Source organism: Anolis sagrei, chromosome 3, assembly GCF_037176765.1.
Source record: "Anolis sagrei isolate rAnoSag1 chromosome 3, rAnoSag1.mat, whole genome shotgun sequence".
Taxonomy (NCBI): Eukaryota; Metazoa; Chordata; class Lepidosauria; order Squamata; family Dactyloidae; genus Anolis; species Anolis sagrei.
Genome location: NC_090023.1, coordinates 83,060,628 through 83,076,370, shown reverse-complemented (window position 1 = coordinate 83,076,370; position 15,743 = coordinate 83,060,628). Strand labels below are relative to the sequence as shown.

Below are 15,743 nucleotides of genomic sequence, written 5' to 3'. Positions count from 1 at the left end.
TTGTGCCAGCTTCATCTAAATAATTATCTGACACTTCCCAGAATTTGGGTATCAAGCATCTACTTTAAATTATCTATGTGGAATCTGTTTAAACACAGAAACTCTTAGCTGTCAAACACAATAAAGACTATTTCAGCTGCCATCACCTTTTAGTATATCTAAAAAAAATCTCGCTATGGTACTTTCAAAAAGAATTCAGAAACAACTTTAATCTAAAATAATAAGCATCTACAGGATTAACTGCTGACACTTAGGTGATTCCAACAGAATTCATCATGACTTGGCCAGAAACAGATGAAAGGCCCTCCCCTCTAATCCAACTGCTGCTGCCCCAGTCATTAAGGAAGGAAAAAAAAGGCCTTATCTGCTGGATTTAATTTGCTCCCATACTGCCATCCCCTTTTTCTTTTGTGATAGGTCTTAATTAGATTGTATGATTGAGAGCAGGTAATTGGGGTTTTTTTTTAAACTGGTCTATTTCTTGTAATGCACAATGCATATAGTATTATATTATATAAATAAGTACATGGTGATGATAATAACAGTGTCACACAATAAACCTCTCTCTAAAAACCCAAAATGTGTTTACCACTAAATGCATCTTGGACTCTTTCTGTCTCAGGCAATCCATGTTTTCCAGAAAATTTAGCAAACCAAATAGTGGGTGGATGGCCATCTAACCAGCAGTACTTGGATTTTGTATTCCTGTATAGAAGGAGGTTGGACTGGATAACCAGTGGTTCCTTCCAACTCTACAATTCCATGAAATTCAATTTCATCAAACACTGACTTTAATGACACTTCTCTTAGAGTTTTCATTTCCTTACATGTTATTTACAGTAGTTTCTCCCATCTGTTAACACTTTTTAGAATACTGGAAAAACACATGCTTAGGGCAATGCGGATTGATGTATCTCCTATATAAGGATCAATCATAAAACATCAGCATTTAAACAGGCATATAGCATTGTCAAAATCACACTACTAATACATGAAGTGCTTGGCAGAGAAACACCAACCTACTTAACTATAGTATTTCTCCCACACAGCACAAAAAGGACTTAACTAAGACACACCCTCCATTCATCTGAAAATAACTAGGGGACTGGCTTAGGGCAATTACATTTCAGATTTATTCTCAAGTTGTGCTATTCCCCCTCCCCCCACAACTACAGTTTGTCTAATATGAATTAGAGTACCATCCTATCAAGGATTGACCTGCTCAATCATAATGAAAGCAGAGCAAGATAGCAAGCAAGATTAACTCACTCTTGGCTTGATCACAGATTAATTAGCACTTGCCACCTGGGCTCTCACGCTGCCAATTAATTCCTTCTCTGATGCTTTCAGCCCCTTAATTCCCTGCTAGCAGAAGAGCTGCTGCTGCATAGAGACCTTACAAACAAGGCCTATATCCCAGGATCGGATCCCAGGTTTTCTCTTTATCCTAGGTTATCTGGCAGTGCGGACTTCCAGTTTAAAGCAGAAAACCTAGGATCAGATCCTGGATTATAGGGCCTGTCTGGAAGGGCCCATTGACTGCCAATACGGAATGGGGGCCATCCAGTTGATCCTTAATCACAGAGTTGTACTGGAAGATATAGACATCCCTAAAGTAGTGTTCCCTCTGGTTAAAAAAACTACATTTTTAATTGTGGTTTTTCCACTTGCATAGGGGTGATGGACACTAACACTACCCAAAGTAAGGGTTGAAGCTGCCAAAAATGCAAATATCCTTAAAATAAGGTCAGTATGGATTGGAAAATGTATGACTTGATGAAAAAACCCTGATTGGAAGAGATGAAAGAGTAAAAATCATGGGACCCTCAGGTTGATGTTGCAATGCAATTCTCAACAACTCTCACAATTGCTATGCTCGTTAAGAAGCTGCATGGAAACTGCAGCCCCAAAGCATTTTAAGGGCTCCATTATTCATGCTCATGCTTTGAATCCTACAAGACGAAAAGGACCAGAATGATTTATATATAATTAGAAAGTAATGGTAGATGTTGGGGGCAGTCCTTAGGCTTCACACAAACTGTAAACACAAAAGTATCCTAACCAGAAAAGCACGACAGTGAAATTGATACAATCTCAAATGCAAAATTGTATAACTGTTGCTTTTCAACAGTTCATACAACAAGTAAACATAAAACAGGTTGAGAATCCTTAACTAGAATGCCAAAATCCAAAACTGTCCACATGGATGGGTACAATAGTGACACCTTTGTTGCCTGATAGTTCAGTGTACCTAAACTTTGTTTCATGCACAAAGTTATTAAAAATATTGCATATACAATTATCTTCATGCTAAGTGTATATGAAAGATCACTTCATTTTGTGTTTAGACTTGTATCCCCTCTCCAAAATACCTCTTCTCATTAAATATATGCAAGTATTTCAAAATCCAGAAACATCTGAAATAGGAAATACTTCTAGTTTCAGGTATTTCAGAAAAGGGAGATTCAGTCTGTACTATGACTGTTTTCTAACATATTAGCAACATTCTGATTTACAATATAACTAGTGCTTGTGCTATTGTATATTTGGCCAAATATATTCCATGCAAAGCCTGAACAGGCAATTTATTTATTTATCATGGAAGATTTTTTTTATTTTCTTCATTTATTTAACATTTTTCTCACCCATGGGGGGACTCAAAGCAGTTTCCAGCATATTCACAGCAAAATTCAATGCCTTACAAAACATGGAAACCTAATATAATATAATATAGCATAACACTATCAATTAAATAATAAAATCTAACTACATTTAAATATTAAAACAAAGAATTAAAAACATATTAATATAAATATTAAAATCACATAATCCAAAAGCATGGTTCGGCTGTTTCATTATCAAATAACAATTGTACATAATCTGTGTTCGTTTCTTGTCCTGCTTGCTACCTAAATGCTTGGTTCCACAGCCATGTTTTTGCTTTTTTTCTGAAGGCTAAGAGGAAGGGTGCTGATTTAATTTTGTTGGGGAGGGAGTTCCACAGACGAGGGGCCACCACTGAGAAGGCCCTGTCTCTCGTCCCCACCAGTCATGCCTGTAAAGGAGGCAGGACCGAGAGCAAGACCACCCCAGACGTTCTTAGCCTCCGAGATGGTTCATAGAGAGATACGTTCAGACAGGTAAGCTGAGCCAGAACCATTTAGGGCTTTATAGGCTAAAGCCAGCACTTTGAATTGTGCTCGGTGGCAGACTGGCAGCCAGTGATGCTGGCATAACAGGGGTGTGTGTGCTCCTTGTTCCCTGCTCCAGTGAGCAATCTGGCTGCCGCATGTTGGACTATTTGGAGCTTTTGAACTGTCTTCAAAGGCAACCTCACGTACAGTGCGTTGCAGTTTTTCTATTCGGGATATGACTAGAACATGGGCTACTGTGACCAAGTCTGACTTCCTAAGGTATGGGTCCAACTATTGCACAAGTTTTAATTGTGCAACAGCTCACGTGGCCACCGCAAAGACCTGAGGTTTCATGCTCAGCAATGAATCCAAGATCACTCCCAAGCTGTGAACCTCTGCCTTTAGAAACAGTGCAACCCTGTCCAGCACAGTCTGCAACCCTATAACCTGTTTGGCCTTACAACTGACCAGGAGTGCCTCGGTCTTGTCTGGATTCAGTTTCAATTTGTTTGCCCACATCTATACTATCCCAGCTGCCAAGCACCAATTCAGGACCTGAACAGCTTCCTTAGCAGTGGGTGGAAAGGAGTAGTAGAGTTGAACATCATCTGCGTACAGATAACATCCAATTCCAAAACTCTGGATGATAGCTCCCAACGGCTTCATATATATGTTAAACAACATGGAGGACAATACTGAACTCTGCGGGACCTCACAAGACAAAGTCTGCAAGGGTGAGCAGCTGTCCCCCCACAACACCTTCTGGGAACAGTCCTCCAGGAAAGACTGGAGCCACTGTACAACTGTACCTCCAAGCCCCATTCCCGCAAGGCATCCCACAAGGATACCATGGTCTATGCTATTGAAGGCCACCGAGAGGTCCAGGAGAACCAACAGGGACACCCCTCCCCCCCCCCCCGGTCAAGTCTCCTATGACGATCATCCACTAAGGTGACCAAGACTGTTTCAGTTCCAAGACCTGGCCTGAAGCCAGACTATGCCAGATCTAGATAATCAGTATCTTGTGAGGCTACCACACGTTCCATGACTTTGCCCAAAAAGGGGAGTTAGGAAACTGGCCAAAAGTTATTCAATAGAGTGGGGTCCAGTGATGGTTTTTTCAACAGCAGTTTTATTACAGCTTTTTTTTTATGCTGGCTGGAATTTTGCCTTCCCTTAGGTAGGCATTAACCACTGCCTTCATCCATTCTGCCAAACTACCTCTGGCTTCCTTTATCAGCCAGGATGGGCAGAGGTCTAGGATGCATGTGGTTGCTCTCACTTCTCCAAGTATCTTGTCCACATCCTCAAGTTGAACCAATTGAAATGAATCCATCAAAACGGGACTAGCAGTTGCTCGTGTTATATCCTCAGAGACTGCCATTAACATGGTGTCCAAATTAGAGTGGATCAGAGCGACTTTGTCCACAAATAACTGAGAAAATGCTTCACAGGTAGGATTTTGTTGCATTTCTTCCACATTAGATACAGCACGGCACACTGAAGCTCTTTCTATCCCAATATAAAAAAAATCATTAGCAAAAAATTGTAAAGTACATCTTATTTGTATATCTGGTGACTCACCTTTTTTACATGGCTTTGGTGGCACAACAGGACCTGGCTCTAAATTATCATAAAAGTTACTCATGGCTTTCGGATCAAGTTTCCCTATTAATATAAAAAAAAGTTAAGACACCTTCAGAACAAAAAAAAAACCCCAACAATTCAAGATGTTATAGAAATCACTAGCCTCAAGCTAAATATGTGTGTTTTAGCATGAGAGAGGAAAGTACACTACATTGGGTTCCTGTGAGTTTTCTGGACTGTATGGCCATGTTCCAGAAGCTTCTCTCCTGACGTTCTGCCCACATATATGGCAGTCATCCTAGAGCAGCGGTTCTCAACCTGTGGTTCCCCAGGTGTTTTGGCCTACAACTCCCAGAAATCCCAGCCAGTTTACCAGCTGTTAGGATTTCTGGGAGTTGAAGGCCAAAACATCTGGGGACCCAAAGGTTGAGAACCACTGTCCTAGAGGTTGTGAGATTTGTTGGAAACAAGGCAAGTGGGGTTTATATATCTGTGGAATGTCCAGAGGGGGAGAAAGAACTCTTGTCTGTTTGTGGCAAGTGTGAATGCTGCAATTGATCACATTGATTAGCACTGAATAGCCTTGTGGCTTCAAGGCTTGTCTGCTTCTTGCCTGGGGGAATCCTTTGTTAAGAGGTGATTATCTGGCCCATATTGTTTCTTGTCTGGAATTCCCCTGTTTTTGAGTGTTGTTCCTTCTTTACTGTCCTGATTTTAGAGTTTAATACTGGTAGCCAGATTTTGTTAATTTTCATGGTTTCCTCCTTTCTGTTGAAATTGTCCACATATGTCTGTGGATTTCAATGGCTTCACTGTGTAGTCTGACATGGTAGCTGCTAGAGTAGTCCAGCATTGCTGTGTCCAAGTTGGTCCATCAGGTGCTCTGCTATGGCTGACTTCTCTAGTTGAATTAGTCTGCAATGCCTTTCATGTTCCTTTTTGGGGCACTGCTTTTGGTAGTCCCTTTGTAGACTTGCCCACAGCTGCATGGTATACAGTAGATTCCTGCAGAGGTGAGATGATCCCTCTTGTCCTTAGCTGAATGTAGCATTTGTTGGATTTTCTTAGTGGGTCCATAGAGTTTGTAGGTTGTATTTTTTCATCAGCTTCTCTATGCAGTCTTTAGTTCCTTTGATGTATGATAAGAACACATTTCCTCTGGGTGGATGTTTGTCTTTATTCTCGTGGCTTGTTCTTGGTCTTGCAGCTCTTCTGACAACTGTGGTGGAGTATCCATCGGCCTGTAGAGCCCAGTTTAGGTGGTTCAGGTCACACTGGAGGAGGTGTGGTTTGCAGATTCTTTTTGCAATTCTGCCAGGGCTTTAATTGTGCTTGTTTATTGACTTGGGTGGTGGTTGGAGTTTTTATGTAAGTATCTATCTGTGTATGTAGGTTGTCTGTAAACTGTGTGGCCCAATTGTTGATTGGGTTGGCAGATGACTAGGATATCTAGAAATGGCAGTTTTCCTCCATTTTCTTTTTTGGATGTTTAGGTGGATGCTGTTAAGGTGGCCCAAGAACTTGTTGAGTTCTTCTTTTTCAAGACTCCAAATGGTGAAGGTGTCATCCACATATCTGAACCATATAGTGGGATTTTTTGTTGCTGTTTCCAGGGCTTGTTTTTCAAAGTGTTCTATGGAGAAATTAGCTGTGACTGGGCTAAGAGGGCTCTCCATAGCTACTCTATCATTCTGTTCATAGAATTCATTGTCTCACTGGAAGCTTGTGGTGAGGCAATGGTAAAACAGGGATATGTCTTCTGGGAAATCCTGGTTGATAAGTGTGATGGTGTCTGCTACTGGGACCTTGGTAAATAGAGACACCACATTGAAACTGATTAGTATGTCATTGGTGTTGAGCTTGAAGTTGCTGATTTTTTCTATGAAGTGGGCTGAGTCGATGCAGTGTGTACTAAGCCCAATACGGGCTTGTAGCTGTGCGGCCAGAAATTTCGCCAAGTCGTATGTGGGGGTTCCAATGGAACTCACAATGGGTCTGAATGGAGTGACGTCCTTGTGGATTTTTGAGAGTCCATAAAGCCTAAGTGGGAGTGCATTACACTGTACTCCCACCTAGGCGTAATACTACATTGTTTTCCAGATGTGTTCTTTGGTACCTACTTGCCATATGCCTCATTATCCAAGGAGTAATATTTATAATGAAGGTCTCATGGCAGTTCAGTCATCTAAATTAACACCAAAATGCAATTCGATGACAGTATTTAACTACTCAGTTTTACCTTTTACAAAACTCTTGAAATGTTCAACAACATAACTGACACAGAGATACTTCAACTGGACAGCTTTTATTCTATATAATGATAGTATAGGTCAGTACTCTTCATGAAATATTTTGCAGCTGTATATAGAGTTCCAAACAAATATATTCTTGATAAAGCAAATTTTCACCATATTTACCTCTAGACTGAAGGAGGTCAATTTCCTTTTGAGTGCAGTCAACATTTATCTGAAGCTGTCTGTTCACACTTCTCAATCTGGTCATCTCCTCAGGCTAAAAAAGAGAACCAGAAATAGAAAATGGAAGGGAAAAGATAACGAATATACTTAAGCAATTCACATACATAAACAGAGAGAAATAGAAACAGAATCCCTTAAATTTGGCAACTGATCCCACTTACTTCTGTGTAGTCATAGTTACATAGGTATGTGGCTTCACTAAGAAGCTTTACCAAGGTGGAGTACATTTTCACTATTGTAGCATTTAATTTCTCCAAAACATAATGCAGAAGTGCCTTGCATTTTACAACTACCTCCTCGGTTATTTAAACTAGGATGAAAGCTATTGGTTTAGATAACTTTGATTTAAAATTAGTCTATCATATAGAGAGTTTCAACACTGTCATGGGAATGTAATGTATATATATAATGTTTCTTGCTGATAAACCAAGACAGCCCACTTTCAAACTAAGCTAACATTAATATGCTTTGAATCAAGCTTCCCATGGATAACCAGTTAAAACTCTTGAAATACATTATCAATATGAGGCAAAGAAAGGATTAAGCCTATATTTGTGAAGCAAACTCAAAATGGGTTCTAGAGACTGAAAGTAAATTTAAAGAATTCTGCTTATCAGAAGGAAAACAGCGGCCAAGTCAGAAAACATGTACAACTGCAAATTTTAAAAGTAATTTCATCACCAATTCTTTCAATATCTTTACTCCTAAACCAGACAATGTCTACCCTGGAGAAGGAGTGTTGACATTACTGTATTGATTTTGATATGCTCTTTCCAAATCGGGTTCCTTATTTTTTTGCTGAAGAGGCTACTCCACTGAGAATGTAGTGAGCTAGTAATGAAGGTATGCAATTATATACCAGGATCTGGGTAAGGGCATTAAGCAAGGTTGTCACTGGAAGAAAAGAAACGAGTGAATCTCATCAGGCAGCAAGCATTATATAAGGATTTAAGACATGGCATGAGTCTTCCACATTATCAAGAGTGAAAAATGAAGATTCAAACATACTGTAAAACCTTCTTACTGTTGGGATTGAGGTTGTGCAACTCACTCTTCTCAAACGCCGTTGCATAAGATCATGCTCCATGCCATTCACTTCACCTTTAAGCTTCTCAAGTTCCTCATTTTCAAACTTCAGTTCTTTTGCTAACCTCTCCATCCTTGCACGTTGATGTAACAATAAGGCTAGTGTATTATAGGGAAGAAAGTCAATGCAATGGACAAAACAGAAAGCCCATCTTGTAACTTGTTGACAACTTGTTGATTTTTTAAAATAACAACGGGACCATAAACATGCAGTCAAACTTCAATGTAGAGGCACTTAATGGCAAGAAAACTATAACTGGAGATGTAAATTTCTTCCACCATAAACATCATTTTAGACAGTAATTTGAAGATATGACAATTTCTGGCCTCCCTTCCTTTTCTGTTTTTGTTCTGTGTCCACTCAAAAATAAAAAGGGACCTGTTCAAGGAGAAAGCTGCTCAGGTTGAACTGGCAATCTAACTATATCAATACTGCACTACAAAATGAAATTTCAAAGATGGAAAGAATAAGACCAGCAGTGGCCCATGAGCCTACCAGCAGATTGTGAGCCATTGAGGTATAACAGACATGGCCATAAAATATTCTGCACTGCATCAGGTTAATAAAGTCATGTGATCCAATGGAATTATATTACTCTACCTAGAAATGTACAATTCCTGAACATTTTGAAGCACTGTAGAAAAAACGTTTTATCTTCTAGGCTTTTAAATAATAAAAAATCAGAAATGTTAGGATGAAATATTGGCAGTTTATACATTCTAAGTCATTTTATTACTTTAGGGACAAATGTATTGTGTATGTAAGAAAAACCCGGCCCATAAGCAAAAACATTTTAAAAAGAGATAGAACTGTCAATATTAATAAAAGGAAGAAAATTGTCTGTCTTCTCTAGTTATCCATGGTGTCAAGCAAATAGTATGCACTTCTTTGCATAAAAAGAATTGACAAAAACCCAAACCCAAGAATTTCAATGATATGATACTGTACATCATATCAAAGTCTTTGTGTTATATAGATTTAGAAATATTTTGAAAGTATATATATGAACACCTTGTATTAAAAATTTCATTCATTTTTAAATGAAAATATTGCAGAAATCATTTTGAAAAATAAGTTTATAGAAGAAGGGCTTTAAAAAATCCAAAAGAAACAAAAACATGTTTGCTAGAGAGAAAAGCAAGATGAGCAGAGAAATGGCTGACTGTATGGGACAGAGCAAGACAGCCCTTTTGAAATGGAATTTTCTAAGACAATTCCATCTTTCTCTTTTCACCTGACTTCCAGGAGTGTAATGAAAAAGGCAGGAGACTCTTTAGCTATGCTGAAAATGCAGAAATGCTCTTCAGCCTGTTCAAAGAATCACGGCAGCAGTCTTTGGGGAGAATTGAATTGTTAGGCTACCTGCCAGTCAAATCTGAAATATATCTATATATCTCTTACATTTGCTAACAAATTATATGTGGTTGTGAACAAAAAAAAAATTGCAAATAGACTCCAAACTTGGTGTGGCACCAGTGTTGGCCATAGTAATGAGCCCTCCTCTGCGAATAACCTGCTTCTCCTTTATCTCACCCAAGTTTTTAATTAGTTTTTAACTAGTTTTTTCTTTTAATCATTACATGTAGCCCGCCCATTGTCACTGTGATTGTGTTTATTGTAATTTTATATTGCTATGCATTCACATATTTTATGTAATTATGATGTTGTTGTTTATTGTCTGCATTTTCAGTTTGCGTTTTCGGTTTTATTTGCTGTAATTTGTTGTTTGGGCTTGGCCTCATGTAAGCCGCCCCAAGTCCCCATTGGGGAGATGGTGGCGAGGTATAAATAAAAATTATTATTATTATCTTACTAAATGCCTGAAATATTTTGCATCTTGTGCTATTTAAAATGTTAATATGCTAGCGGTTTCACAAACTTTTACAGAAGACAATCAATCCTCTCTTCAGGGGCAATATTTTCATTCAGATTTCTGTGAATTACTACACATAGTTATTCAAATGATTCCAACGTATCTTATATTATTATAATTACCTCTATAATTACTTAGATTCTATGCTTGCACCGCACTGAAATTAGCAGGACATATCAATCATGATTTAAGTACCAGTGATTTCAATAAAAATTAAAAACAACAAACCAAATTTTGGATCTCCAAAGCTAAAAACAATACATCACCCACACACACCTTTCCTTGATAATTACAGAAAACATACAAAATCTTATATATACCAGATTCCATGAGACTGCCAACCTGCTGCCAAGCAGCAGCACTTTAGAAATTCGAGATCAAAACTTTTACTGTGTAAACCACCTAAATTTTCTACCCATAAAAAAAATAAGGAACACACACTTATCACTGTCAGAGTCATATATGGGAAGAAGCCTAGATACCTTACTATGCCACATATGGCTAAAACTTTTTTTTACTTGTCCTGAGATTTCTAGACATAGTAACACTGCCAAACCTAAGCAAGCACTGTACAATGACCTCCCCACCCCCAATATCCACATGGGATACGTCCCGAGACACCCCTTTCAAGGATATCCGAAACAGACTCTGGACTTTGACAGACGCATACCACAAAATTGTACTAGAGGATCTAGACAGGCCCACAAATACTTTTTGGTGGGCATTTCTATATATCAAAGGGGAATGGATTTGCGGATATCAAATCCATGGATAAGGGGTTCCAACAGTAATAATCCAGCCTAGCATTAAAACTAATATTAGTATCTGAAGCCCTAATACTTCCTGTATACACATCCTTCTGCAGGTGCCCCCACCAGGTAATCTAATGGTCTCCAACTAAAGAACTTTCTCAGAAAGGGAACCCAAGCTGCTCAGAAAGCCTACCCTGGAATTTTTTTCATTATATGATCAGCACCAGGTGTAGCTGTTTCAAATTTTGCACCTTTCACATCCCTTAAATTTTAAAATAAAATATTTTGTGTTTTTTCTTAAACTCAGTAGGTGAGCTATTAATCCCAGGAAACTACAACTCCCAAATGACAAAATCAATCCATCCCACAACCCCACCAGAATTCAAATTTGGGCGTATCAAGTATTTGTGCCAAATTTGGTCCAGTGAATGAAAATACATGCTGCATATCAAAGATTTACACTACGATTCATAACAATAGCAAAATGATAGTTATGAAGTAGCAATAAAAATAATTTTATGGTTGGGGGTCACCACATCATGAGGAACTGTATTAAGGGATCGCGGCATTAGGAAGGTTGAGAACCACAGATCAAACAGGATCACAAGTAGAGTCCTTACATCATTTGACATGACCTTTTTAACTCAACTGATTTTCCTATAAGTTCTGAATTGCAGTCTTCCTAGTCCGCAGCCTAAGTTTATTGACAATGCAGATTCATTCTTCTCCTTTTGTTTCGATAGACACAAACACTACTTCCAACCAATCTCTCCTATGAAATGTAAGTTATTATCCAGTTAAACATTTTAAACAGGTTTATTATAGATGTACTATTCCTCTGTATGTTACCATAATGAGGCAACTACTGTGTGTTTTTCTAATACATCCAATTCCTTTAAAGATGTCTGCGGGTGTATATGAAATACTCGTGAGAAATCTCAAAATTAAATAATTCAGTGAACAAGAGACACTTCAATTGTTGTTGTTCATTCGTTCAGTCGTCTCCGACTCTTCGTGACCTCATGGACCAGCCCACGCCAGAGCTCCCTGTCGGCCGTCACCACCCCCAGCTCCTTCAAGGTCAGTCCAGTCACTTCAAGGATGCCATCCATCCATCTTCAATTATTTAACCTCAAATGTATAATATCACAAAGGACTACCACCTCACCCGCCTCATAGGAAACCTGCTACAAAACAGGAGCTTTTTTCTTGAGTCCAGGGCCAGAGAAGCAGATGGTGGAAACAGAAGAATGGCCTGCCCCAGGGGAGCGTGCTGCTCTATCCATGTTCAACATTTACACAAATGACCAGCCACTGCCAGAAGGGACAGAGAGTTTCATCTATGCAGATGAACGTGCCATTAACGCCCAAGCAGGGAGCTTTGAGATAGTTGAACAGAAGCTCCGAAGCTCTAGGTGCTCTTACTGCCTATTACAGGGAAAACCAGCTGATCCCTAATCCATCTAAAACACAGGCATGTGCTTTTCACCTCAAGAACAGACAAGCATTCCGAGCTCTGAGGATTACCTGGGAAGGAATCCCACTGGAGCATTGCAGCACACCCAAATATCTGGGAGTCACTCTGGACCGTGCCCTGACCTACAAGAAGAGCTGCCTGAATATCAAGCAAAAAGTGGGAGCTAGAAATAATATCATTCGAAAGCTGACTGGCACAACCTGGGGATCACAACCAGACACTGTGAAGACATCTGCCCTTGCACTATGCTACTCTGCTGCTGAGTATGCATGCCCAGTGTGGAACACATCTCACCACACTAAAACAGTAGGTGTGGCTCTTAATGAAACATGCCGCATTATCACGGGGTGTCTGCGCCCTACACCACTGGAGAAATTACACTGTTTAGCCGGTATTGCACCACCTGACATCCGCCGGGAAGTAGCAACCAATAGTGAAAGGACCAAGGCAATGACATCTCCAGCTCATCCCCTGTTTAGATATCAGCCAGCATGTCAACGACTTAAATCAAGAAATAGCTTTCTAAGATCTACAGGGACACTCGCTGGAACACCTCAGCAAGTGAGAGTCGCAAAGCGGCAGGCTCAAACCCAGAACCTCAATGAATGGCTGATACCAAGTGAGAGACTCCCCCCTGGGCACACAGAAAACTGGGCAACTTGGAAGGCGCTGAACAGACTGTGCTCTGGCACCACAAGATGCAGAGCCAACCTCAAGAAATGGGGCTACAAAGTGGAATCCACGACATGCGAGTGTGGAGAAGAGCAAACTACAGACCACCTGCTGCAATGTAACCTGAGCCCTGCCACATGCACAATGGAGGACCTTCTTCCAGCAACATCAGAGGCACTCCAAGTGGCCAGCTACTGGTCAAAGGACATTAAATCTACTACCAAGCTTGCAAACTTTGTGTTTTGTTTGTTTGTTTGTTAAAAAATGCAATGCAACTGTTTGGTCTGCCCCTGACACGATAAATAAATACCTCATAATATTTGTTTCCTTTAAAAAGTGTGTCACTGATTTCCATCCAATAAATTTAACAATTCATTTTGACAATACATATCAGTATGACCAAGCATTAACATCATTAAAGCAAGTAGTTGATGCTAGCATGCTTAGTATTTTTTTTAATTTCATGGTAAGCATAATCCACCCAGTGTAGCAATGCAAAAAAACTCTGGTTAATTTATGGCATCCGTACAATTTGTTGTGACATCACACAGCAAAAGCAGATGCTTCTTTGTTGCTATAGTAAACTGAAGTAGTGCATATTTCTTCCAGATTCTCTCATGTAACAAAAAGTTCAACATTTATTAACTAATCCAGAATAAATAAATAGAGTATGGTTCTTCAGACTGCTTTATGAATCTGGAAGACTATTCGAAGTTTAAAGTAACAAGAATCTAACCAATACAGCTGGACCATTTTTTCTTAGTTTTTTAAAAAGAAAAATAGATTTTCTGAAAGACAATTAACTTACCTTGAGTATAAGCATAGTCATCAGATCCAGAACTGGAACTCCTCTGGTACTTATGGCTTCCTCTTTCACCTCCAGATCCTGGTACAACTGAAATGGGCTGAATAGGTTCTGGTGCTGCAGAACGCTCTTCTTGGTCCACTAAATTTAAAAGGTTCTCAGCTGGTGCACGGCCTACAGTGATTTTAAAAACTGCTGGATTTGGCTGAGATACCATGACTCGGGGGGACTGTGTAAGTACACCTGGAGATCCAGTTGGCTGTGTGTACGTTATATATACAGGATTAACACTATAGGGAGGTTTTGGTTGGCCTGACATACTTCTGGAAGGAGAACTGGAAGGAGGCGTACCAGGTGCATACAGTGGATGCTGATTCCTTTGGGACGGTTGGCTACCTATAGGTGAAGGGCTCCTATTCATTGCAGTCCCAGGTCTTTGTGGTGGCTCAACCGTAATTTCTATCTTGTTCATTGAGCCTTTAGATAAACTAGGTCCGCCATATGGGAGATAAGATACTGAGTGTCCACCTGGCTTTTGATAAGTTTGGGGGGTTTGTTGATATGGATGGGGTAGAACAGCTGAAGGACTGGGAGGCATAAACACATGGGAACTCTGATGGCCTAGTTGGGTTGGCTGAACTTGATGCTGAGGTGAGCCAAAAGGGGAAGGACATTGAGAAGTAGGTGGCGATCGAAAAGGGGACTGAGGAATCTGGGGCTGTTTTGGCGAATACTGAGACGGCTGATAATTCTGTTGGTGTGGGTAGACAGGTAGTGGATGCGGACTGTAATGTGGAACTGGACCTTGTGGCGATGAATGATGCCACTGTGCACTTTGAGTCGGAGTCTGTCGGCCTGATGAACTTTGAGACGTCTGTCTTATGTAGAGAGAGCCAGGATTCCCATAAGGATTGCTTGGAATTGGGGGAAGAATTTGTAAAGCTCTGGGTACAGTCTGTCCAGAAGGGAGGTTTTGGGACACTGTAACAGTTATAGGATTTGTGCTGTACCGAGGTATGTGCATATATGTAGGAGGAGGAGGAGGGCCTTGCATAGCAGATGTACTCATTCCAGGTTGCATGGAAGAAGGTTGCTGAGGTGGTTGTGGAGGAGGTGTAGCTGCATTTCTATTCTGGTCATTCATAAAAAATGGATTGTAGTTGGGAGAAGCTGCCACAACGGCTGGAGCAGAATGTGGTTCTTGCACTAAACATATTAGCTGTTTACCTCCTGTGTGTTGTGGATCAATATGTCCATCACTTGAACTGTGTACCAGTGTACGGCCACCGTTAAGTTGAGCTCCATCCCCTCCATGATAACTGGCATGAGGATGAATGCCTAGGTTAATATGCAGTAGGCGGTTCTTGTTCATTCGGGTGTCATCTGGGCTATGGTACTCCATATACAGGTATTTGTTACTCTCTTGTGCAAGAACTCGACAACAAGCATCAAGATTGTTGTTATTCTAGAAATAAAAAAATAGCAAGTTAAGTGTTTTAAGTTATGTAAATTACTCCCAAAATCTTCACTGTAAAATATGTACCTATACATCAAGCTCCTAACAGTTGAGTATTAAGAAGTATTAGGTTGAAGCATACTACAGTTAAAGGCTCTAACAAGCTACTTTTTTCAAAGCTTTTTAAATCTCCTCTCATTTTCTTTCTTATCCTCTGTCTATATGGCAGCTTTTAGCAGCACCAGAATGGTGAAGGGTGGCTGGAGAAATGTAAGATTTTCAATAACAGGTTGCAGCGATGTGTTTGCCAACTGAGTAACATGAGTTAGGAAAGAATGGGATTCTACTTTAGGTGATCCTACTGTAGCTGTGTGAGCCAGGCAAGGTAAGGAGCAGCTGCCTCCTGAAACCCTTCCTGAAAAT

General features: G+C 40.0%; 1 protein-coding gene across 3 annotated transcripts in view; it reads right to left on the bottom strand.

Annotated features, from left to right (window-relative positions):
* The window catches only part of TAB3 (TGF-beta activated kinase 1 (MAP3K7) binding protein 3), a 40,653-nt gene that overhangs the window by 6,205 nt on the left and 18,705 nt on the right, over positions 1 to 15,743 (bottom strand). For 2 of the 3 annotated variants that reach the window (XM_060770133.2, XM_067466765.1), the window contains 4 exons: positions 13,868 to 15,329; positions 8,223 to 8,383; positions 7,139 to 7,232; positions 4,719 to 4,802 (listed from right to left, as the gene is read on the bottom strand). In XM_060770133.2, the coding sequence (XP_060626116.2) occupies positions 4,719 to 4,802; positions 7,139 to 7,232; positions 8,223 to 8,383; positions 13,868 to 15,329 (1,801 nt within the window). The remainder of the gene's footprint in view (positions 1 to 4,718; positions 4,803 to 7,138; positions 7,233 to 8,222; positions 8,384 to 13,867; positions 15,330 to 15,743) is intronic. The other variant, XM_060770134.2, reaches the window with a different exon arrangement.